The 26,883-nt window shown below is 42.0% G+C and overlaps 1 protein-coding gene across 5 annotated transcripts in view; it reads right to left on the bottom strand.

The window, feature by feature from the left end:
• The window catches only part of pard3bb (par-3 family cell polarity regulator beta b), a 205,111-nt gene that overhangs the window by 117,142 nt on the left and 61,086 nt on the right, over positions 1-26,883 (bottom strand). For all 5 annotated transcript variants that reach the window (XM_019353173.2, XM_019353172.2, XM_013270228.3 and 2 more), the window contains 6 exons: positions 16,439-16,522; positions 14,624-14,749; positions 10,082-10,340; positions 9,237-9,345; positions 7,997-8,136; positions 7,774-7,902 (listed from right to left, as the gene is read on the bottom strand). In XM_019353173.2, the coding sequence (XP_019208718.1) occupies positions 7,774-7,902; positions 7,997-8,136; positions 9,237-9,345; positions 10,082-10,340; positions 14,624-14,749; positions 16,439-16,522 (847 nt within the window). The remainder of the gene's footprint in view (positions 1-7,773; positions 7,903-7,996; positions 8,137-9,236; positions 9,346-10,081; positions 10,341-14,623; positions 14,750-16,438; positions 16,523-26,883) is intronic.

Below are 26,883 nucleotides of genomic sequence, written 5' to 3'. Positions count from 1 at the left end.
TGAATGAATAATGTATGAGAGATGTAAATGACATCATCAGAGGCTGTGCACAAAGCTCAGTGCACGTGCACTTTCATCTGACCGCATGTCTGCAAATGAGTACGACCTCCGAATAAGGACCGTATCTTTGAATAACCGCGCTGATCCCCACTGGATTGACACAACTGACATGTGTGAGTATGTGTGACACTCGTGTGCAAAGGCGTTCGAGTCACAGCAGTGTGGTCGGAAGGAAAAATGATGAAGCTGCTAAACCTTCAATAAACACCAGCGAGATGTCACATGAGACAGAGAGCCAGAAAAAAAGAGAAAAGAGACGTGATACCCTTCTCGGCTGCTCTCCACTGGGATGATGGCAGCTCCTGCAGAGACACCAAGCTGCCAAGGAGTTTGTGTGTGTATATGTGTGTGAGTGTGTGTGCATACACAGGTCTCTGAGGGTGTAACAGATGGGGGATCTACTGTAGAGACTCTGTGAGGTCACATTGGTGACAATATCAGTGAGACGTAACACACACACACACACACACACACACACAGAAAGACAACAGACTGCAAACACTGTAGCGGTGATGGATGAGGGATTATCAGAATGAGGAAACTGTTCAATAAAGTTGTTTTGTTTTGAATGTGCTCTGTCACCAGTTGCTAACTGTTTACTGATTTAAATGTCACTGTGTGTCTGTGTGAGTGCGGAGCATCTGCTGCTAAAAAAGCATGTTTCCTGTTGTGGAAAGGAGAAGAGCAAAGAGAAGACGGCCGTGGAGCTCGACGAAGAGCAGATGCCAAAAGCAGAACTACGCAACAAGCCTGCTGGAATCAAATGTAGACCAATCAGCCCCACAGATTTCTATCCAAAGTGTATTTGTGAATGGTTTGTATTCATATTGTCATTTACTGTGTCAAGCATACATGCTTAAGAGGTGGGGGACATGAATACTGAGACGCAGTCCCCAGTCCTGGATTGTATTTACCACTATGGGAAGCTTTCACTTCACTTCATTCAAAGAGATGTTTCTGTTTTCTTGGCTTTTTGACTTTTTAAATAGAAAAGTTCCTCTGCCACCTAAAGGTCTACTTTGGTGTTTAATCTAGCAGGAGCCATTCAAAGCATACTTATGTGAAATCACTGCGAGTTTGAACACAACAGGGGTTTATGTTTGCAATTTTACACATATTTCACAGATTTGGATGGATTTACACGACTCATCACATCCACAGCTTACTCTGGACCCCTTCATGTCATGTTCTAACCCACTGGGTCATCTTTAAGCATCATTCTTCACTACACATTCTGTTAACCACAAACCAACCCAAGCGTGCAGGTCGTGAAAGCACACAGCACATCGAGGACGGGAGAAAAAAAAAGTCAGTAGCAAGCCGTCAGTAATTCCTGTAGTTTCTCTACGGCAGGGGTGCCAAACATAAGGCCCGAGGGCCAGAATCAGACCAGCACAGATTCCAGTCCAGCCCCAGAACAGCTTTGGAAATTGTGCAAAAGGGGGGCAAAAATTTTGGACTCTTGTTTTACAGCTTTTGGGTCCACAGTGTTTTAATGGTGATTTTTGTAAAATAAGAGAAACTTCCTGCTTTATAATCACTGGACAGTGGAAGAAATAAGCTGCTAGAACTACTTCTTTAACCCTGTAGGACCCAACACATCAAAAAATAGCCAGAAAATTCAAATTTTTTGGAACTGAGATGTTTATGAACCCTTAGACAAAATCCACAATTTTATTTTTTTGCTGTATCATGTTGTTTTTTAATTTTTTTTGTTATATTATTTATTGTTTGTATCACATTTGACACACTGAGCGTTTTTGGCAACTTTTTGTTAACATCAATGTTAATTTTAGACAAAAAAAGTTGTCCGTAACATTTTGAAACTATGGCAAGTATTGATCATGTTGAAGAGATGGAGGTCTCAGAAACTCATGTAGCAAATATGACACAAATGGCATTATAGCGTTAATTTGATTTCTGATTTCTTTATTTTCTTTTAATGTATTGCAGCAGCATTTCTCTAACCTGTAGAGAAACAGAGACGTGCTGGTGAAACTGCGCTTGTTTTTCTTATACCATCACATCTCAGGGATTAAATGTGTAGTTAAACTCCTTCACACTGACACACAGAGGAGTTTCACTCGTGTATGTGGCCCACGATGTAAAATGAGTTTGACGTCCAGAGGACATAAAATGCTCTATCAAGCCCTCATTTTCATAATAACTCTTTGCAGGTGAATTGGACGAACCACGCGGCCTTATTGGCAAGTTGTTAATCATCCAACACAGATTGGTTCAAGCCATCTAACCCAAAGCCTCAAACTATGGATTCTATTATGATTTCATGACCATGCATGGCTCCAGCTGCCCTGCTGTCTGCTGCAGGATTCATCACTGTTGCAAGGAAGGAAAAGGGAAGGCGTTTCGTTGCAGCTGAAAGACGTTTATCTATTTTGCTTTATGACCCAAAATGTTTTAGAGGCCTTTAGCAAACTGGCAAAGGGTAAACGAGGAAGTCGTCAGTGACATGCACGAAAAAATAAACTGTATGGAAGAACAAAAGAAGGGGAGGGAGGGAGAGGGGGAGTGGGGAAAAGGGAGGTGTGAAAAGTCTGGAAGCAGAAAAGAGCATCTTTGTCTCAAACATTAGTTTCAAGACACTAGCCAACTCAGCAGGCGTATGCTTGTTCATGTGCAAAGAAAATTAAAGAAAAAATGTTTTATGCTGTTCGCGAGCGACTGTACGTGTGTGTGTGTGTGTGTGTGTGTGTGTGTCCGTACAGAGAGCCAACACAGCAGGATGTACACTTGCTATACTGTGGAATGTGTATTAAGATGATTTTATTTCACAGAAAAGTGACTTTGAGTAAGAATGCGTGTGTATGTGAGTGTGTGTGTAGCGCTGGTGTAATGTCTTTGTTCTACAGCAAGCGCACACATTAGCACACAGCACCAGATGGTGGGCTGAAATGAGACAACGGAAGAGGGGGAGGAGAAGATAGACAAGATCCTTCCATCATTTCATCATCATCCTTCGACTGTTTCCTCTCCAGAAACACAAACACACTGACATAAATAAAAAAAAAATGGGAAACTTCAGTCATATCACAGTTTTAACAACGATGCAGAGCGCTTTAGAAAATCGCTGGAACTGTGTGGAAAGAGTTTTACACGACAGAAAACCTTCTTTAAAAAAATCAGCAGACAACACCGGGTGTTTTTGTGCTTCGGATGATGACGGTGCAACATTGTTTCTTTACGTTAAATCAAGTCTTTTGACTCCTAACAAGTGATGGGAAACATTACGCTTACAAACACTAAAAAAATATTAAATACACGTGTAAGACTTTATTATACAGCCCACGACACAAGGCGTAATTCCCCTGTAATTAAGTGGAATTTCAAGGAATTTGATGTGAAATTACAATGTAGTTATATTTACCTACAAATACGTGAAGGCAGGCACACTAGAACAAGGCAGGTTTGTACAGGAGTAAATTTAAGTGGTCTGTAAGTAATATCAAGTACTGCATAACTTCACGTATTTCACAATTATCCTGTAAGTACATTTAAGTTGTGCCTAATTTCTGGTTCTTTTCCAGGAAGTACACGTAAGTCATTCTCAGTACTGCATAATTTCTTGGTATTTTTGTGGAAAAAACATCATTTCACCATCTTACACATACTTGTACATACTCTGTACTTCGTGGAGGTATGTTACAGGAAAGGAGACGCTCCTTTCGAATTGAATGCTTGAACAGAGAAAGAAAAAATTAAGTTAGACTTGGCTCCCTCGTATAAGATCACACAAACATTTCAAACTTTCATGGTATTTATTTTTTATTGTTGGAGAGGGAGAACTTCAACATCAACATAAGTAACGCACACTTACCCTGTAAGATGGGAAATACTGTTTGGTTTTACCATAAATTTTCACACAATTATTCCATTATTTCTTATTCTGGTGTTCCTGCCTTTAAGCATTTGTAGACAAATATAATTACATTCTAATTTCAAATAATATACCTTTAAACTCTATTTAATTACAGGAGAAGTACTACAAAGTGTTACCAGAGCAGAACAACAGATAAAAGAATAATTACGATTATAACAAAAACACCACGCTCGCCATCATAGATTCTTGATACTTTGAGCAGTTATTTTATTAACTATATTCCAAAAATGAGGAAAAGTCAAAAGCGGCACCAGCTGATGGACTTACAGGCGTACGAGGCTTCTGTTTCAGTGCGATGGTGAGGGTCGGCAACGCCGTCCTCGGCCACGGCGAGTCGAAGCATGCAGAGCTGTGCGAATGCTGCTCATGTAAAATAACTTTCCAGCAAAGTGGGACGATCGTTCGGTTAATGAGGCGTGACAATATTATTAGACTTTCACTGTTTTGGGTTTTTTTTTTGTTGAGGTGATAAAAATGTTACCACAGTGGAAAACACGCTGTGTCTATATGCAGCATTTACATCACCAGCCACAGAAAAGTGATTATTTTATGCCAAGTGCAGAAAGCATCAAACAAACACTGCTGCTGCACTTTTTTAGACAAAAGCTCGACTGCAACTACATGTTTCCCCATCAGCATCAACCCCGTCTATAATATGAACTTCGATCTTCACTTTTTTGTTTTACACAATTTCTCAATTTTTTAAATTAACTATTTATTTAATTTTTTTAAATTAATTTTTAAATTTTTTAAATTTATTATTTATTTTATTAATTATTTATTTTATTTTGTATTTATTTAGTTAGTTTTGCACACATTTTTTTATAATTATTATTTATTTTATTAATTGTTTTTTGTTTTGTTTTTTTTAACTTCAGAAATTATTTTTATTTTTTTGGTACACTATTTTTGTTGTTGCTTTACTGCAACTCCGTTTCCCCCCATCAGCATTAACCCCGTCTTTAAAATGAACTTTGATCTTTGGATGATATTTTCTGATATTACCTGTAATTCTGCCGATACCTTTCTGACCCGGCCTGTAAACCATCCACTCTGTCACATTGTACAATGCACTAATTAAACACAGAGACAGGCACTTTAAAAGCACTCGTCCCTTTTAAAAACTCTCACCACTAAAACAGCTGCGCTTGATGACTACCACCACCCTGAAATCCCTCGCCCGCATATCCACACGCTGTTCTACACTCCAGCACATTAAAATTTCAATCAAGAAGTGTGTTCACAGCTCCATTATGCAAAACTGTAACTGTATTTGCTGCTCTTGAAAAGTGTTGTGACTGCTGAATAAATGCCACCAGCTGTTAATTAGACAGAGGTGAATTGTAGTGGGGCGGACGGCCTGTCAGGACAAGCGAGGGAGACAGAGAGAGAGACATTCGAGGGGAAAAGGGAGAGAGAGGCAGAGGAGAAACTCTATTCACTGAAATACTGCACATGCAAAAGTACGAAACCACACCCACACAAGCCAAACTGAGCAAAAGTGAAACCGTGTCCCAGTTTCTGTGTCAGCAGTCCAAACAAACTCACACATTTCTGTTTATTCACAAATCTGTTTAATGGGACTGTCTGCCTTCCAACAACACTCTCTCTGCTGGTTTTAACACCACATCTGTCCTTTTTTGCTTCGATATCATCTTATTCCCTTAATTCAGCATCAACTACTGAAACGACAGTTCTCACAGTAAAGCGGGGATCTAACAAGATGTGCTGGGCAGAAAGACTAAATCAAACATTGTGACAAATATGAGGCTTCACTTCCCTCTACAGTGATGAAGGTGTAAACGTTACAGTAAAGTTTAATTTATATAATCAATAGCTTGAAAACATGTATATTTTTTGCTCCTTTGTCCATTTAAAAATGTGCTTTGTGGTTATTTACGTCTTTAACAGGTCATAAGAAGTCAGTTCAGTCACAAATGGTCTGAACTTTCATTAACAACACAATAAAATAAAGAGGTGCCCTTGAATCGAGCCGGGTTTATGCTTCTCTCCAAAAACAGAACTCAGAGAACAATACTTGACCTATGGGACACTGTGGTGCATTGATATTCTATGCAGAAGGACAATACTTTGGTGTTTTTGCTGAGTGAGTGTGTGAAGGAATAACCAGGACCAATGGGAGTTTAGTTTCCTGAGCAGGTGAGACTTGAAGCTTAACTCACAGGAAAGACTATCAGGGTAAAATGTATCATTTCCATCTTCTGCTCAAGCAGCCAGACGTTTTGGTTCTTACAGATGCGTGAGTTCAAATCGATTTCACAGGTTTGCATTCATCAGCATTCACCTTCATTTTCTGTCCATGGAAGCATAACACCATGACCACCTGCTCTGACCCATCCAGGTATTTGTCCAGAACATCCCACAGCCGCTCGACTGGACTGAGATCTGGGGAACGAGGAGGCCAAGTCAAAAACCTCACACTGCTGTTGACTTAGCCTGACTTGAAATGGCCAGTATAACCTCAGGACTGGTTATCCTGACCACTTCACCTGTCAGCGGTCAGGATGTTATGTCTGATCGGTGTACTCGGGGTTTATGGAGAGCTCACACTCATGTGTGTCGTCCCACCTGAGAGTGAGTGCACGCTTTGGATCAGTGTTAAAGTGCAGTGTGTGTCTCAGGTTTCTCCTCTTCATGTACTTTAAGTTTTTTTCCTTTGCTTGAATAAAACCTTTAGTTAAGAGTTTTAACAGAACAGGCAGACCCTCAGTAAGTGCAGCTGAACATGTTGTTGTTGTTGTTTACACCAACAAATCATGAAGGAGAACATAAAAACAATGACTCACTCCACCTTAAATTGGTTCGCGACTGTTTTCTTTGCTGTATATTATTATGGTCGCATCGGCCAGCAGAGCGATTCTGAGTGGACACACAACAGGATGACAAGTGCAGACACTCAGGAACACATCTCAGAGAGGTATCCTTCCCCTTCACACAAAGCAGACTGCCATGGAGTTCAGACATGCGTACATGGTGGGTGATCCTGAACAGTAACACATGTACACGCACAAACACATCGCCCCTCTTCCTGTCTGCAGAAACAGAGTTTCCTATGGGGCTCAGGGTCACAAGCTCACGTCTGAACGTGGAACTTCCCGGCAGCCGTTGAGGAAACATCAGTCGACGCGAGTGGAACGAGACACAAGAGGCAGAAAGGCATAAAAAGCAACATGAAAAGGAAAGAAGACGTAGGAAAAATGAACCGGCGTTGTGAGACGGGCGGACCGGAGACAAGAGCAAATGTAACCAAATGAAAAATGTTATCACCATCTGTGACAGAGCCACAGGTGTGCAGCACAACTAGGATGAAAGCAGAAGGGAAGAAAAGAAGAAAACATTTATAAAATAAGTCACGGTGTCGAAGAGCAAATATCCTAAACAACCATCAGGAGACGACAAAGACGAAAAGAGCAACAGTTGTAATTATGAGCCGTGCATGCAAAACAGTTAATCATGCAAAGTCAGAAAAAGATGGAAAAATAGAATCAAAGTGGTTTAAAGACGTCTTTATTGTTAAAAGCAGTGATGAAATTCAGCACAAACAATGCAGCAAAGGAAGACTGGAAGGAAAAACCCGACTATCTGAATAACATCTGCGTCACAACGGCCTCAGCCGAGTCCGTCATGACGTTATCTGAAACACTCGGTCACATGACTGCTTAGTTAAGTTCAAAAAAAAGAAAAAAGAAAGGCAATATTACTGAACAGGAAGTGTATCATCTTTTAGGTCATGCATCATCCGGGCAAGTCTGTTGATCGGGAGGCACACGTCTTTCACTGTGACTGGCTCTTACCATTTCTCTGGGTAGGAACATGTCTTCCTGCCGGAGGACCACCAGAGACACGCTCTCGCCCTGCCGCGTGCTGCGCAGCATGCACACCAGCTCCTCCTGGCCCACACCTGTGATATCCACACCGTTTACCTACAATCACACACATGGAGTCAAGACACCGCCACCATTATCCCCATCCTCCTCATCATCGTGTTTTGTTATCGTGGCTCAGGCTGTGCTGCACCTCCAGTATGCGGTCTCCAGACTGAAGGCGTCCATCTTTCACCGCAGCCCCACGGGGCAGAATGTTTTTCACTAGAATCGGACCGGGACCGTGCACCGAAGAATCTCTGGTCACTACAGTAAATCCAAGACCTTCTGGACCTACACACACCCACACACACACCCACACAAACGAATGAAGAGGTGAATTACAGCGAGCAGCCACAAGTAACAGCTCTTGGCCTATCCTGACACAAATATCCTGTGTAGCTGCCCTTGCTTCTCTATTTTTATTCCCCGAGACTGAGAGTGCAAATCTTACACTACAGCCTTCCTACACACACACACACACACACACACACACACACACACAGGACCTAAACCACTCTTGAAAACTCAAACACTGTTGTTGACTCAGCTCCTGACGACATACTATAAGTGTGATAATTCAAAGTCTTAAGAGATTGCGTGCGTGCGTGTGCGTGCGTGCGTGCGTGCGTGCGTGCGTGCGTGCGTGTGTGTGTGTGTGTGTGTGTGTGTGGCTTTAAACCCTTCAGCTACAGCCGCAGTTAGAGTTCCTGCAGGTGTGAAATTGTTTAAGGTTTGTGGAAAAGAAAATGAGGGAGAGATGAGGAAAGGGCAATAGAGGTAAGAGAGGAATGAGTGAAACAAAGTGGAAACAAAGAGTGAATGTTCCGGAAACGGGGGTGATGAATATTAAAACACTAATCAGTGAAAAACATGTGCACGAAATGTGCACAAAAGCATTCATACACATGCATGCGTGGACAAAAAGGCCACACACAGACGGAGGGACTGGTTGAGCGCTTTACAGACCTCATTAAGTCTAGTCTCTTTAGCAGAGCTAAGTCAGCAGTTTGGGCCAGAATGAATTCATATCAGCAGAAATGGACAGATCAATAAAGACTTAATAGACCCTGAAGAGAGAGACTCGGAAGACGGTGAGAGGAAGGGTGAGAGGAAGGACTCTAAGCCAGAAAACAGTGAAAGGAAACTTTTTATGGAGAGACAGCAGCAACATCTGTAAAGACATGAAGAAATATTACAAACGCTGATTAATAAAAATCCAGAGAGTCACAGATGGGCTGCAGAAAAAAAAACTAAAAATAAAAGAGACTCGTGTCCACTTTTACCTGAAGCTCAAACTGAGAGCACACGATTCCTGAACAAAGAGCTACAAAAAGTCATATTCACAGAAAAATGATGAGTGAGGCTCCGTTCTGTACACAGGTGTGTCCCACCTTTCTTTAAATCGATCCTTAGTCTCCGTCCTCCTCTCTTATTGGCCATCAAGCTGGAGAGGGCGGGGCTTTTCTTCAGGAGGGGGCTCTCACTTTTCCCCTTGGGGGTCTATTTGAAAAACAAGCAGCAATAAAATTATTTTCCATAGTAATAAAATTCATTGTTTCACATTTCAAAACCCCAAATAAGAGTGTGGATTTATGAATCCATATATCTGTTACAGCAAAGTCTAACACACACTGGTCACCTTGCAGTTGCTGTAAAAGCAGTTTATAAAAGCTGCTTTAAATTTAAAATGTTAAACTTTCTAACGACCATCAAACAGGTGTGAAAAAGATCTAAACGTGCTGAAAAAAGAGTATCGATAAAGTCTGCATACACGTGCGAGTCTGGAGAACAGTCCATCACATCTGCATGACAGAAACACATAATCAGCTGCTGCTAAGAAACTGCTGCTGCTATGCCAGCTGTTTTTAAATGTCAGCCATGTCGCCATGGTGATGCTGACGACAAAGTTACATCTGTTTGTGTTTTAAGACTTGATCGTTGTTGGAAAGAGGTGGGAACAGGTCAAAATAACACAAGGTTTTAACCCGTTTCTACAATTACAGCATCTAAAGAATTTAAAGTAACCCAAAAATAAAAAATTGTACATGTAGCACTCGGAATAACAGACCATGGGAAATATGGTCTGTCTTTAGGGAGGAGGGTGGAGAGGTCTGTAAGTTAGCACTCGCTCCTTTAAACTTTTCCATTAACCATTAAAACTGCAAAGTTTTTACAAAGCATGCAGGACAGATGCAAAGTCTGTGTCAGTCTGTGGATGTGCAGCAGAGGAACTTACACTAAAACCCGGCTCGAGGCCGGCCGTTTCTTCCGCCAGCCGTGCGGCTGGATTCTCCGAGGGTTTAAACACAGGTTTGGCTTTGACAGGGGGCGGAGGCTCTTTGGTTTTGCCAGTTCGGGGGCTGCCGGTGGGACCGGTATTATTGCCAAATAGCTGACCAATCAGACTCTTCTCATAGCGCTCTCTGTTGGAAGAAGGCACGACTTCCAGGCGTACAACCGGGGAACGCATCGCCTGACGGAACACATCCTGAGATCTGAGAGGACGAAAACGAGGAAACAGAGGGAGAGGAGAAAGTTTCACTTAAGAATCGACTAAAGTTTGTAGCACATTACGTGTACTACAAGTGGCACACACTGAACATTAAAAGGAATCATGTCATTAATCACAATTACACAGGAAGAGCAGTTATCCATCTCTGACACAAAAACTAATTACTGAAGGGTAGATAACTCAATCAGGAGAAAAACACAAAAAGACATATGGTATAAATATGATTATGAATGACAAAAAATGTCAATTAATTGATAATTAATATAAATGGGATATCTGATTTTTGCAATAGTATAGCTCAGGATCATTCATCTTAAAAGACTAACTTTCATTTCTAAGACTGACTAGTCCTGTTCTGACAAGTAAGCTGATGCATAAGCAGCTAAACAGGAGTTTAAACTAATGGCAGATATGCTCTTATTTTATATTTGTGTGTGCAAAGGTTAATTTTGACATATAGAAATTATAACCTAAACTGAAATATAACATCCGCACATTTCATAATGTGCCACTGCTTACTGCTGGCTGCTCTGTGCATCTCTTAATGTTTTTATCTTGACCAGTCTCAGGAGTAAGACAGAACAGGAGACAACACCGAGCCATGACACCTGTGCAGAAGGCCATCATAATCTCATGATCTATAAAAAAAGATCATTTTGCAGAGGATTCATCTATATCAGATCACACTAAGTAAGTTAGAGGAACGTTTGTGTCAGAAGCTGCAGTACACACCATTATTCTCCTCAGATAACTGACAGAGCAAATCCAGTTTATTAGCATTTTATTGGGTTACCCACGTATCGTTTCCCTCCCAGATTACGAGCACATTATAATGATTAGAAATAACCGTAACCAGAGACTATGTTTAGAAAGTCCTGTGTGAAAACTAATAAATCACGTATGGAATTATAATGATTTTTTGACTACTTAAAGATACACTCAGGTGGGGACGTTTCCACGTAGAAGAATCAATCAATCAATGGCCAGAAAAGAGTCCGCCGTCATGGAGTACACTCACTGAAACACCTGCGTTCTTATTTATTTAGTTATCTTACTATGAAAACATCCAATCTAGGACAGCAGTGACTGTAAGTCACAGCCAGAGGCTTCGGTTTATATAACAATAAAGATCAAAATTAGGAAATTAAAATGTGAACAGCTGACGGGGTTTCCTGGGATCTCATCTCACACCCAGTCGTCTTTCCAAACTCAAGGCTGGCACGTCACCTTTACGTCCTGAGTGGGGAGTGTGTGCCACTGTCTCCCACACTGCCGTTGGTCCTGCCCCAAACTGCACAAACACTCTTCATCACTCCTCTGAGAACCGCAGAAAATCCTGAAAACTGGGACTGATTTCGACCCGGTGACTTTACTCTTTGGTCTTCCAAATACTTCAATCCAAAACAAACATCTCAGACTTTCTGTGCCAGCAGAAATACACAACTTCAGTGGATCTCCCACAGTAACACTGAAACACATCCCACTGGACTTCACGACACGTCCACGCTAAAGCCGTGTTAGTGTGAATGTGTCTACGATATGTTGTCTTCCTGTGCTGGGCTCTGAGTAAATATTATTTCTGTTCTGTTGTTGAAAATTAAAACCACAGTTTGATGTTTTGTTCCTAAAAACATCTGGGAACACCTTTTTTTACGAGCACCATCAGGCGCAGCCGTAAGACTGGCTGCTGCTAACATCAGAGAACCCACTCTGTGCAGCTGTGCTCAGCAGACCAACATCTCAGAAAGCACGTCAGGCCGTACGCTACAGCGGCAGATGACCACGCCCGGCTCCTTTCTTGTCCCGTCGTTGCTTTAAGTGAGTGAATTTCATTGCCGTTACACGGTCAGTGCTTTGTCCTCCATCACTGAGAGTCTGTTCCTGAGTGCAGGGAGCAAACGTCACTAAATCTGTGAAGAATCTCAGTTTCCACTGATGAAGTCAGATTTGGCAACAACAGCATGAAAACTTGGACTCAACCTGCCACAGTCACAGCTGATGGTGGGGGTCTCCGTGCTGAGAATGTTTTATTGGAACATCTTGGGCACTAATATCAGATCAATCATGGTACCAATTAAAAGCGTTTATGGATATTTTTGCTGACCACACAGATTTCTTATTGCCCTCTTCTAATGGACACTTTCAGCATGTCACAAAGAAGCAGTACTGTCAAACTGGTTACACTGGTTACTGTGAACCATATCTGATGTCAGGAGCTCTGCGGCGTAAGTGCTCAGCTGATAAATCTGCATAATTTTCAATATAGACCAACACCTCAAAGGAGGCTTCCAGCATCTTGTTAAATCTGATACCAAAAACTGAGGATAATGTGAGAGTAGGGCTTCCCCACATGCTAGAGTCCCCCTCTGTGAATACATACATATGTAATACACATTCACAGCAAACTGACTGAGCATCATATCTGCCACGACGCAAAATCACAGAGAAAACTCAGAGACTTCATAGGACATCCAGGAGAGCTTGACATGTCAGTTCACTCACTCAGAGGGAGTAAGAGTGAACGGTCTCTAATATTAGCAAACATGACCATAAAAGTAGACCTTTGTAACCCTTATGCCCGCTGGCGGTTCATGGAAATCTATCCTTTTATATTATTATTACAAATGTAAATCCAAAGGCCAACATCTGCATGGTGTACTATACAGGAAGAGTCCATGTGAGTGGATGTGTGGGCTAACGGGTGGTCACAGACAGACGGGCAATGGCAGTGGATATGACAGCTGTGTGTGTGTGTGTGTGTGTGTGTGTGTGTGTACATGTTTAGACATCTTTGTGAGGACAGAAAATTGGCATGCTACTATACTTATGGGGACAAACACCGATCCCCACGAGTTTGAAGACATTTTTGAGGCTCTAAATGTGGTTTTAGTGTCAGGGTTACAGTTGGGTTATGTTTGGGTTTAGGCTGAGGGTTAGGATTAGGCATTCGTTTTTGAAGGTTAGGGTTCAGGTAAGGGGTTAGGGAAAGCATTATGTCAATGAGATGTCCTCACTAAGATATGAAAACGAGTGTGTGTGTGTGTGTGTGTGTGGTTGCACTGGAAGCATTGTGGACACACGCATTTGAGTAAAAAAGATATTCTAATCAAGCGGGCTTCCCTTAAAACAGCTGCCAGACAGGGACAAAGACTGTGTGTGTGTGTGTGTGTGTGTGTGTGTGTGTGTGTAGACAGCTTTCAGGGGGATCAGTGGACTTTCTGTGGCCCACTTACACGTATTTTGCCGGATCAAGCTGCATATCACAATATCACACCTGCCATGACGGAACAATACTGAGAGCATTTGTGTGTGCATACAGTCCATTCAACTTTGTTAATGCTGAGAAACAGACTGATAATATATCACATGTAAGATTAAGGGTGTAATACAGGAGAAAAACTGTCCGTGTGTGTTTGTGTGTGTCGGAGAGTGCACAGGGGACTACACACCTGTCTTTGAACAATAGGTACAAACCTCAGCGGTGATAATCCATTTACCTACAGTACAGCATAAAATACCTCACGCGTAATCTCATTACCACAGTGAAGACTGGACAGGAACTGTTGTGTGAACTGAATACACAGTGTAATGTGGTGTAATCAATATAATATCCGCATCTGTGCCTGTAATCTGTGGCAATTGTTTTTACGGGTGTCTTTTATCATTTTAATGCTCTGTAATCACATTACATCTCTAAACACTCATGTTTATGTAGCCGTGTTCAGGCTTCAGGGGCACCGTGAGCAAACTCCACGGAGGAACATTTGATCTCCAATGTTGAACAAATCTTTCCTTTAAGGAATGACGCTTCAACAAACCCTTTCTTACTGTCTGTCATGCTTACAGCACACACACACACACACACACACACACACACACACACACATTAATCCAGAAGCAGTGCTTTCTAAACATCTGCCAAGTGTTTTTCTGCCTTTCTTTGGATTTGCAGCGCTACCTCACAGAAGGAGAGACAGCAGGGGAAGAGAGGTTTATATTTTATTTTAGTTTTTTCATTAACTTGGTAACAATACCACAAATTAATTTAATTTGAATGTAAAATCCAAACCTACTTTTAAAGTTAAATACGATTATATTGCTCCATTAACCAAAAACCACAGAAGAAACAGCAGCTCCTAAACATAAAGCAGTTCTTTCTTGGTCCGTACACCATGTGGACATTAACCGTAACATGCTACGCTGTGTTTATTTTATTCCACATCTTTGCATTTATTCTAACACACATATCAACACAGCTGGACTCACTGGCTGAAGGTCTTGTCCAGGAGATCGGTGTCGTTGATTTTCACGATGCACTCGTCTTCCTGAAACAGGCCCTCCTTTCTGGAGCGGCTCTCTTCCTCCACTCCACGGATATACAGACCAAGAGCCCTGACGGGAGAACATGCAAGAACGGAGCGAGCGATTAAAGGTCGTTTTCCATGCACAGGTTCACAAACGCACAGAACGTCTTGCACGCAGACAGACGGGTCTCCATATGGTTTACTTTACCACAGCTATGGTCATTTTATCTTCAAGCTCCACTGTGGGTTTCCACTATAACTTACAGTCCTGTGAAAAAGAAAGTTTTCCCTGTGGTCCTGTGAAAACACCCTGACTACTTCCAAAGGAATTAAGAGGGCAACTGATCATCAGCAAGTGTGAGCACCTCTATAAAAACAGAAGTTTGCTGGTCCGGAGCTTTTAAGTGCGTGCTAACACGATGCCAGGGAGGAAAGATGTAAGCAATGAGCTTAAAGATGCAACTGTTGCTGCCCACGAGTCTGACCAGGGTTATAATGTCATTTCCAAATAATTTGATTATTCTTAATTCTGCAGTGAGAAGTGGTAGATATTCAAGACAGATCCTAACGTTCAGAGGGTTGAGCATCCCTGAAAATCCACCCCAAGAATTGACCGTGCTGTTCTCAGAGACATCACAAAAAACCCAACAGCTCCATCTCAGACTCGACAGGCCTCAGTTAGCATGTTAAACATGAAAGTTCATGACAGCATAATTAGAAAAAGACAAGTGTGGTGTTTAGAAGGGCTGTCAGGAGAAAGCACGCAACACGCCAGCATGGTTTAGGTTTGCAAAGTTGCAAAGACTCGAGATGAGGCCAAAGAGGAGATGTTTGGCTATAACACAGCACATCAGTGAAGCACAGCAACGATAACAACTGGAGTTTTATACAGAAACAAATCCTGTTTCTCACAAACAAATCATAAGATCAGCGTACAATCCATAATTTAGTCTGCGCTTGACTGTGATGATGTAGTTTAAATGCATGCTCCTATATCCACCTTGATGCTGGTTGATTCTGTGCATCGTAGTGCATCACGATTCATCACAGGTGATTCTTCTCTCACTCAGCATTGTGGGAAAATGTGGGATGTGATCCAAAAATCGAGGAGAGCAGCATTGCATGATGTTTATTTAGTCGCTGCTGCAAAGACTGCCTGCTTACCTCGGCTCCTTGGATGAGTTTAAACACAGTAGTAACAATGTCAGGACATGTTAACGTTAGCTGTATTAGATGATAAAAACGCCTAACTGAGAGTGAAATGGTAATATGTAAGAAAATGTCAACAGTTCACTACTCCGGGTCCTGAACTTTAATAAAATACAGCGTTTGATGATGATACTGATGCGCACTGCTGCTGCTGCAAAATGCTGAAACTAGGTTAAAAGGTAACAAAGAGATGAGTGTGAGAGAGGAAAAAACACCGTGGAGTGCATGATGGGGAAAAACAGAGAACGAGGAGCTGGAGACTGGTGAGGTCAGGTGAGTCATGAGAACAGTCATAAAAAGTTATCCTGCTTTCCGTGAGGAAATCCCCATCCACTGCATGACTGTCACACACCCAAAGAAGAGCCCTGCATAGCTGTGCACTTCTTTTTCCCCACTGTGTGAGCATCTCTGGGTGTTTATGTAGTGCAGCGCAGCAAATAACAGGATTGTGACGGGATGACTTTAGTATATGCTTTCTATGGTAATCTGACAATGTCTTCGGGGGGTTAAAGTAGAGAATTCGGGTTTAAATAGAAGGATGTGTGTTGAGTTTGTGAGCACAACTCACCGTCCGCTGAGGGACGAGCAGTAGGGAACCACGTGGATTCCCAGAGGGCTGTCCTCTCCTAGGATCTCCACCATTCTGGTCAGGCTGCGCACACACAGTGAACACACACATACAGACAGGAAGAAAACAAAATAATACAAGTTCAGTTACTCTGAAAGGAAGGGTAGCTTTGATGTAGCACAGCAACAAGAAAAACGGAACTACGTTAGTTGTTGGACAAGATGAGAGAATCAGAAAAGTCCTGAGAGAACAAAAAATAGGATAAAAAGCTTAGATATGCCTTAAAAAGTATCCAAACACAGACAGGTTAATCATCAGGCATGACACAAAATAAAAGTATTAAATGTTAAATGTGCAGACAGAGAGAAAACAGCAGGGCAGCCCTCACACACATGTGGTAGGGTTAGGGTCTCGGGAGGAAAAGTTTGGAGAAGCGCTATCCGAGATTGAAACGTCATTTTCCATGGATGCGTTCACTGAGCTAAAAATACTTTTTGTCGAGGACTTAATCCGTGTCTGCAAACCCAGGCCGCAGAGGAGGCGATGCCAACGCTCTAATCAAAGTCAATAAAAGTGCAGATTGCCGCTGTGTGCGTACGCCTGTCACAACTTTTTTGTGGCATCCTTCTCTGAGGATTTCTGACTTGCTTTCAGTCTCTCTGTGTCTCTGTCTAGCCTGGATTATTCAAGTATATATCTGCTTTACATTCTGCCTGTGTTTTAATGCATGTGTGTGCTGAAGTCTTTGTTTGTTTGATTAGTTTATCTATCAGCGCACAGCCATTAATCCTCTCCTGACCTTCTCTATGCTCTCTGTGTGCGTGCTTTTAGAAGCCAGTTGGTCTGAACTTGGTTTTGTGTTTTTGTTCTCCCCTCTCCGTCTCTGACTCTATCTGTTCGTTTTGTCTCCTTCTCTCTATAGACCATCCATCCAATCGTAAACCCCCACCCCCACCCCCCCATCAACTGATAGCAGCACAGATGCTGATAAACTCCAGAGAGGTTTACTGATGATGCTGGGTGGCAACAGGGGAAAGATGCAAAGTGTAGAAACAACTTCTCCCTCTCTCCTTGTCTCAGACAGACAGACAGACACAGACAGACAGACACACACACACACACAGACAGAAAGCTAATGCTGCCTCATCGCTACTCAGCAGATTTGAGTTTACCTACACGCGTTTTCACACCTTGGCTCATGTGATTAGGTAGAGGATCAACAGTGGGTTCTTGACACTCCTCTAGGACCTGGGACTCTGCACCATTTGACCTTAGAACTGAAGAAGCTTCTCGGATGAGAGATGAAATGTCTTCAAGCAACTTAAAGAAGTCCAGACACTTTTCTTTGTGTTCTTGGCTGATCCAAATGAGAGAGGATAGGGTAACATATCCCATCTAAACCAGTCACATCTCTGGATCCCGAAATAAATGTAGACAGCATTAATGGAGAGTGCCTTTTCAAACTTGCAGTAAAGATTACGTAGCGTGCATATACAGTTAGAAGAAACAGATCCTGTCTTGACCCGACTGCCACCCTCCGCATCATCCTTGAACAGTCAACTGAGCTGAACTCGAGAGCGTACATGAAAAGGCTTTGGATAGCGTGGACAGAGGAACCTTGTAGTACCAATGAATTGGATAACTTCTTCGTGAGTTTAAGATCCAGACTGGGGTGAGACAAGCATGCCTCCTATCACCAATCCCAATCGCATGAGTGATTGACAGGTTAAAGAAAAAAAACTACAGAGAGAAGAAGAAAGAGAATCCAGTCGGCACAACTGGAAGACCTGGATTTCGCAGATTTTTACAATTATTTTTAAAGATTTGTCGTTACTATCTTGCAACCACCAGCAAATGCAAGAGAAGACAAGCGCACAAGCAGCTGTACGACTTAACATCCACAAAGATAAAACTAAGATCATAAGAGTAAACGCAGCCAGCACAGAAGCAGTCACCCTGGTAGATTCCTTCACTCACAAGCATGGAGGAACAGACGTTAATATAAAAGCAAGAACAGACAAAACAAGAGATGATTCCTTACAGCTGAAGAACATCAAGAATAGATCCATCAGAATCTCCAACTCCAACGATGGATCGGACATACACTGAGGAAACCAGGCAACAACATCACCAGAGGAACAGAGGAAGGACAAATACATGATGAGACCTCCAGAAGGACACAGAGAAGTTACACCTGGCGTCACACTGAGACGATGCCTCCAGACCAAGGACTTTGGAGGACCCCACTGACGGCCCACACCCAGGAGGGTGTTAGACTTAAGTAGGTATGAATATGAGTTAGTATGGGGAACGGTGCAGGAGTATATTTCAGTATGATGACTGAAATTTTGAGCATTACAGGACAGTTCATGAGCATACGTGCCCCTGCCACTTCATTAGGTACACCTCACACTGGGTTACACCCCTGTCGGCCGGTTTGATTCATCGTGGCACAGATTTAACGAGGTGCTGGAAACACTGCTCTGAGACTTTGTGTGCCCAGAGATGCTCAGAGTAGTTTTTGATTTAACCATGTTTGCATGCCTGAATGCACTCAGTTGCTGCCGTGCGATTGGCTGAGTAGATATTTGGGTTAATGAGCAACTCGCCTGGGAGTTACGAATGACAATGTAAAGTTGAGATGTTTTCCTGCATTAGTCATCACAATAGTAAACTAACTTTATTTAAAACAAACAGTTACTGAGATGTTCCAGTCTTGGTCACAGAAAGCCACCGATACCACCCTTCTCACATCAATGTGAACATGGCATGAAAGGAGAAAGAAAGAGAAAGGGGACGAGGAAAGAAGAGCAACACTGATGTATAAAAGGAGAAAAACAGGGACAAAGGAGAAAAGAAAGTAGCGAGCAACCAAGGTCTAGAAGTAAAATACAGAGAGATGAAGGCGGGAGGAGGCACTGAATTAATCAGACAGGGCTAATGAAAAGAATTAATACAAGAGGGAAAATAACAACCACCCCTCCCTCTATCCTTCCTGCTGCTGCGCTTCTGATCTCTAACACTAACTACAACACAGGCACGCACACACAAACACGCCGACGCACACAAACACTTCAGATCCATTTGCATTTCCTTTCTCATTTTTTCTTCTGTGAGATGTTTGACAGGCTGCATCAATGCAAAAAATGAAGTCGGGGTGAAAGGGAGAGACAAAATGGGTGAGACTCGAGAAAGGAGAGAGGGAGCGCAACGAGAGAACAAGAGACAGAAAAAAGAGGCAAAAAGCAAAGAGAGGGGAGCAAAAGAGAGATGAAGAGAGCAGGTGTTCCCTTTATCCACCTGCCACTTCACTGATCCTCGCTATGAAAGACAGACAGAGGAGAAATAACAAAAACAGAGGATGTGCATTACCAAAGCGCTCTCTTCCTCTCTATGCATTGCACCCTCTCGTCTCATCCCTCCTTATTTATCGTACTCTTTCTCTCCCTCCTTTTCCCCTCAAAGCCAGTCTTTCAAGAGCACAGCGCCAGAGTAAATGCAAAGCAGTAAAAATACACGAAAATACTACAGATAAGTGTGAGAAAATACACAAGAACTCAAAGTATAATATAGATGAGAGCCTTCACAAACAAAAGTACTAGTGACAGTATTTAAAGTATAAGAGCAAAGTGCATAAACATGATTTTGTCACAGTTAAGAAGCGGTAAAATTTCACAGTAACAACCTCGGTCAGATCGAAGGCGCTTGGAAAGAAAAGCGACGGCACTTCTTTAAGTTTGCTGAAGATGTTTCACCTGCATTACCTACACAGACACGTTACCTTGGAGGAGGAAAACCCTACAACTGTTGCGGGAGAATGAAGGGGATCAACCTTTATCAGACTGGGCCTATCGATGAGGAGGAATATCAGACGTCTCCTTGTTAAAAACTTTTTCAGTTTATCGTTATTCCTGGTTTGTTTTAAAAGGTCACACTGAAGGATCTCATCTAAAACACGGATGTCTAAGCTTCAGGTCATGAACCGCTGCCCTGACGTTTTCTCACAAAAAGCAAAAGAGAAAATTTTGAACTCATTGCTGTATCAATGAATGCAAGTCCAGGCTCCGAGGAAGCAAAGTGCCACAAATCCTGTTTATGTCAGCTGCTCACAGAGCAGTGTGGTGTCGTGGAATAAATAGCGATCATTTTTACACAAATTTTGCATGTTCAACTTCACAAATTTGATCATTTCATTTTCAAAAAGCTTCCTGTGCACATAGGTGTAAAAATGCCTATGAAAGTTTATTTATGGTTTAAATAAGCTGTTGCTACATGCTGGATGCTCTTCTGCTGGGAAAACAACAGACAGACGAACACTATTAATATGCTAATTAATCTCTGAATGTAGATATAATGTAGGTGTCGTGGAACAACTAGATCTATAACTAGATCCAGGCATCTGTAACTGGTAAGCGTAAGTCTTCTAGTTGAGGCCTGATGAGCTTTTCTGTTTATCTAGAAAAAAACGGCTGTTTTCTTTGAGGACGCGGGACTCCACAGGAAGCTGAGATGTCCCAGTTTTCCTCTAGCAGTTGAATCCAGCCTACAGTTGTTTATCTGCACGAGCATGGATTCAGGAAGACTCTCAAAACGCCACATGTACACACGACCTGATCTGTGTGTGTCGGGGAAAACTTGTGCACGCGTATTTAACAAACTGTAAGTGAGCCAAACGAACGTCGCAAATATTTTCAGACACGTGCACAGGAAGCTTTTCAAAAGTGAACAAGTCCGTGAAGCGGAAAATCAAAACCACCTTATTCGGGGCTTTTCTAGAGGGACCAAAGATTTTGCCCAGATGTTGCAGTTTCAGGACTGGAGACAATCTGTGCAGTACAGCCACTCCTGTCCTGAGAGTAGCAATAGTAAATAGTAGTACTACATTTTAAATTTAGTTTTTATTTGATTAACTTTGGTTTGATTTGAGCAAATAACTTTCAAAGGTCATTGTAGCTCATAAAATCCAAGTTTCTTATTTTTGTGTTTTTAAAGCTGCATTCTCTGCGAGTTCCACCAGATGGCGATAGCCGAGGCTGCAAAAGCGCTGAAATGTGAAACGCTGCATGTGTTAGCCGTTATTTAGACCATGGAGCCCTACTCTAAAAACCATCACAGCTTTAAAACTGCCTGTGAAGTTAGATTTAAGAGTTTGAACCAATTAATTACTTGTTTTAGAGCCTGTTTAGTCCCATCATGTCTGTCCCATTACTGTGTGTTCGCTAATTACAGACAGAACCAGTAACTCAATGGAAATTAACACTAAAAAGGAATTCATGGGACCACTTTGGTGTTGCCCCTGCCAGCAGCAATGAGTTTACCAAGGAAAGACTGTCTCTGACTCTAAAGTTGTACTGAAATCATCAATCGGCACTATTTTATGTCACTTTGATGATTTTTTTAAACCATTGTCGCAGCAGTAGACAAGCTTTACAAGCAGTGTACCAGGATATTTGGTGTATCATGGCAGCATAAAGCATTCATAGCGTACTGCGGTATGAATACAGAAAAAGATGTTCCCATGTGCGCTTCTCATTAGCGCAGGGGTCGCAACCATTGGTCGCAACCTGTGGCTCCGGAGCCGCATGCGGCTCTTTAGTCCTTAAAGTGCGGCTCCGCGTGGTTTGGGCAAATAAATCAGAAGTATTTAGCTGAAGTGTATTTTATTTATGTTAGTTCTTTTTAACTCGTAGTTCTAAATTGGAAGATTATTGTGATTTTGAAATATAAAAATAAAATTATATTCTATTATTTTTTCCTGGCTCAATATAAGCGTCACACTCGCGGAAGCCGGTGTACCCGCCGAAACGCCGTGCATTTATCGAGACTTTCAACCCCAGGTAGGCCAATTATGGATCTTCGGATCCACATTATGTCAGCAGCTGTTCTCCACTGTGAACTATGTTAAAGACAAACACCGTTCACGCCTGACAGATGACAGCTTACAGTCCTGCGTAAACTGACTTCGTATACCCCGATTTGCGGACTCTGTGCGCAGAGGTTCAGGAGCAGAAGTCCCATTGTAAACAAATCACGGCAGACCCGACGATGTTTCCATGAGCATGCTTTTGGGCATCTCTTTATTGAGCACTTTACACACACAGTTACTGTACGCATACAGCCGGCTGTAGCTTTTCAGCTCACACCACCAACAACAACAGCACAGATAGCACAGACGTAAAGGCAGCGAGGCGTGATTGCGGGTGTCGCTCAGGTGCGTCCCACTCCCCTGCAGCGGCGCTGCAAACCACGCCCCGCCGCACGCATTAACCAGGTAAAATACATATTTAGGCAGAATTTTGCAAATATCTATTGTTCATTTTTCAGCAGCATAGTGCTTTTTTCCAATTATTTTTTTAAGAGTCAGGTCAAGGCTCCAACAGCCCAAAGGCGATATAAGGGTGGCGGCTGACAACAGTTTTTGTTTGCTGGATCATTTTAGTTCAGGTTGGTGTCTTTCCTTTTGTTATATTTCTTTAAGAGTTCAAAATGTGTTAATTACATAAATATAATTTAATTTTCTCTGTAGCACTTCATGGATTTCATAAGCAGCACACCTTAGTTGTTCACACAAAGCATAAAGATAAAACACAATATAAACAGTGTTATCTTCATTTTAGATGTCAAAAAGTATTTGCGGCTCCCAGTGTTTTCTTTTGTGTGGAAACCGGGTCCAAGTGGCTCTTTGGGTGTAAAAGGTTGCAGACCCCTGCATTAGTAACTCCTCAACCATTTTGGGCTACGAAGAAAACTGAAACAGTTCCTAAAGTAGGGCTGTTCGATATAACGATATATATCGGATGACTAAAAACGTCTATCGTTTCATTTTACGCTATCGTTTGTTTCGTGGTGTCGCAAAATAAACTGTTTACGTCAATATTTTTTCATTATTTTGATGGTCACTGTAGTGGCTATATTAAATTCTTAAAGTTCTCTCTTTCTCTTATATTTAATATAACCACACTAGAGACGGACAAGCGCTTGTTTTTATGCGATGTCGTTATGACGGTAAAACCACCTCGTGTCCGCTTGTTTATGTTCCACATAAACCTTTCACAATAAAGCTCAAGATCCTGTTGAGACTTTTCAAAATAAACTGAATCACGTGAAAGATGCAGAGTATTTACGGATGAGAAGCAAAAAATAGCCGTCAGGTGCTAAAAAATAAACCTCAGACTCAAACGTTAGAACAGGCTTTTCCCCGCAGCACGCTGTGTAATAAATACTCACAAAGAAAACGGCGGCCGTTACAACCTATGTCTAAAAATCTATCGTTTCATGCATCAGTTAAAACACTCGACTCCAGGTACGCGACGCCCAGCTGGAAACACTTCACGCAAGTCGAGCTGCCCGAGATTCACAGAATTTACAGAAAATGTTACATTTTTGTGATTTATATCGTTATTGGACGATAGATGTCTTATCGCACAGCCCTATCCTAAAGGATGAGAAAGATTTTGTAATTTTACAGCCAAAATTACAAAGTAACTCCATGCAGCCTACATGATACCTGGATGACAGTGTTAGGGTGTAATTTAACCCCCAGTTATATGAAGCTTGTCCTTCTTTTCCCAGTTCACAACATAACAGGTTTCTTACAGTCAGGAATCCTAACATCCTAAAAACATACGATACAACTGATGCTTAAATGTAGACACGATATATCCAGTCCTTTATCCCTGCCATAGCAACGCATCATTTCCACTTTCCTTATGACCAAGAATATCACAACACCACACATAAATGCACCTCATAAAAAGACCCCTCGGGAATAAGAATAATCAACGCCACAATCTCGGTTCAAACTTTTCTCCCCTGAACTGCAGGCAGAGACTAAATAAGCACATTAGTATCACAACACCAGCACAGTAAAATTCACTGGCAACAAATGGAAATGTTCAGTCCCAAAATACATATTCATACGCTGTTAAACCAAGGCTAAACCTCTTACTTCCAGTTTGTTTTCCGCACTCAGTGAAGCCTGCTTACCTTTTCACCTCGTATAGCTTCTAAAACACCTCCGATACTCTGCCTGCCTTATTCACAAAGAAATATAATATAGCTGAAATGCTATTTCAATAAACCAATTTACAGTAAATCTGTTTCCCTGTATAAAAAGGACATTTTGATTCAAACGTAATGAGTTTTCTGGTGTGCATGCAGCGCGGTTAAATTATGATGAGCCATAACCGTATTTATAGGTGTAGCTTCACATTTAAAGGTGCACGAAGGCTCGCACGCAAACACACTCCGGGAGGACGACGGCGCACAAAACTCATACTCTGTCACACGGACGCACGTGTTCCTCTAACGTATGCCTCTCTGCTCCAGTATTTATGGCTGCGTTCCTCCTCTCATTTTGGACTTTTTTGCAATTTCAAGGATCGTTTCCCCAGCGACCACGGAAACCATTACATCACTTCTACATTACTCACAGATGAGATGGTTGGTGTGTGCGAGTGTTGGTGCGTGAGAAAAAAAATGTTATAGAGAAAATAAAACAAATCTCAGCGGGTGTCTTAAATATTAACTGTTATATTTACTGCACTGAACGGCAAAGTGCCACAAGAGGTAATCAGACTCAGGTTGTTCCCATTTAGTTCGCCTGTCCATTAATTCAGGAGGCAAAGTTGTGCGTTATAGTAAGTCATGATTTAATGAGGACGCCATAGAAAGGCCGGAAAAAAGAGCAGGTACTGCCCGCATCTTTCACGGAGGCTGCTTCTGTGTCGTCTACGTGTGTGTGATCTAACTCCTGTGTGTGCTCCGTGGTTGCACTTATGGAGACAGCATTAAAAGCAGAGGCTAAGGTGGCACATTATTCTTACCATACATTCATAATTCCCCTTTACAGGTTAACTACATGTTGTTCTAACTGAGTGTTAACTGCACTCGGTAATAAACTTTACATTAGCGGAGGTCAGCGCTACACATGGATCACTTTGTAACAGCCGCTGACTCATTTACTGTCTTGGTTTTTATATTAGTCACTCTGTTGGGGTGTGTGGGCACTTTCACGATCGTTAACAGAAAACCACATTTGAATCTGTCTGAGACCTTCGCATCGAATCGAGAGAACGAGAAAACAAAACGTACATGTAGTCGTTTTCATTCGTGCCACGGCAACTAATGGACAAGTCGAGGAGAGAGGACATAAAACTGTTCTTTCAGGTAACGTCACGATTATCAGGCAGTTACTCTGTGACTGGAAAGCATGTTAAAAATGCCATGCAGGATTTTTCTGGAACAGTTCTGACAGTGAACGCCTCGTCAACCAAGTCTGCGCTGCGACGTCTGACAGAAAGCTCTGAATTTCTCGTATTTGTGACTGTTGCTAAATAAATAAATCACACAAAAAATATGTGAAGAAACAGCGAGCTGTGGTCGAGCTTTGGCAAAATGAAAGTATCACTATGAGTATCAGAAGGATGTATTGTCAACCAAAACAATGTTGGGCTTTGAGCATCAGGTACGTGATGACGTCCTTCATCTCTCAGCCTTAGTTGCCAATTCACAGAAAGTTAGAAAACTAGATAAAGTTGTTTACCTGTTAGATTTTAATCAGAGGACTATACTGTTATAAAACTGGAACTTTAACAGTGAAGAGAAACAGGCTGGTGCTGCAGTTCCCTACAGAATTCTTCATTTTTATCGTGAATCTTTTCATTACAGAACTTGTGATTTTCCTTTGCTGCCGGCTAAAATGGCACCAAAGGTGGCAATGACGTTATTTTTCAGCATGATCCCAAACATCCTGAAACATGCCATAAAAGCATTCCTGGATAGAAACACGCTACCACGGATTATGCCTCCTGAAGCAGTAAAATCACACGACAGGTTGCCTCAGAGGCTTCGCACCGACTTACAACTTTGTTAGAATTGCACAAACTCTGGTTTTTCTTACAATCCTTAAACTATTTATGTTTGCACGTTTCAATAAATTGCAGCATCCATTTCCCATTTTCCTACTGAAATATGAATAAATGAGCGGTGGCTCCAGTTTTTCATAAAGGCACTCAGTGCCAATCCCAGTGGTGTAGAACAGCCTGAGCGCAAATAAAAAGAACAAATATACAACATAATTCAAACTGGGAAGGAGGCTTACTTGCAAATTTGATATAAGGTCAACAAGGACCAGGCTCAGGTAGCCTGTTTTCAGGATATTTCTGTGTTAAAGCTTATGCAACAATGAAATTGCTTTTAAATAGTATTGAGCCAAAAGACAGAAAAACAATGTAGAAAGCTGCTGCTTAGAATCTGCATTTCTCACTGGTGTTTGTCAGGGACACATGAACCTTTACAAGCTCTCTACAAGTTTTCACCCTCCTCGGGATCTTCTGGGAATCTGACACCGTCTTCTAGAAAATCGATTGGTCACTCTCGATTGATGGGTCTAACATAACCTGCCCAGAGCAAGCTGAGAGTGCAGCGTCCGTTATCATGCTAAT

The sequence above is a fragment of the Oreochromis niloticus genome, linkage group LG16, assembly GCF_001858045.2.
Source record: "Oreochromis niloticus isolate F11D_XX linkage group LG16, O_niloticus_UMD_NMBU, whole genome shotgun sequence".
Lineage (NCBI taxonomy): Eukaryota > Metazoa > Chordata > Actinopteri > Cichliformes > Cichlidae > Oreochromis > Oreochromis niloticus.
This window is presented reverse-complemented; position numbering and strand designations above follow the sequence as displayed.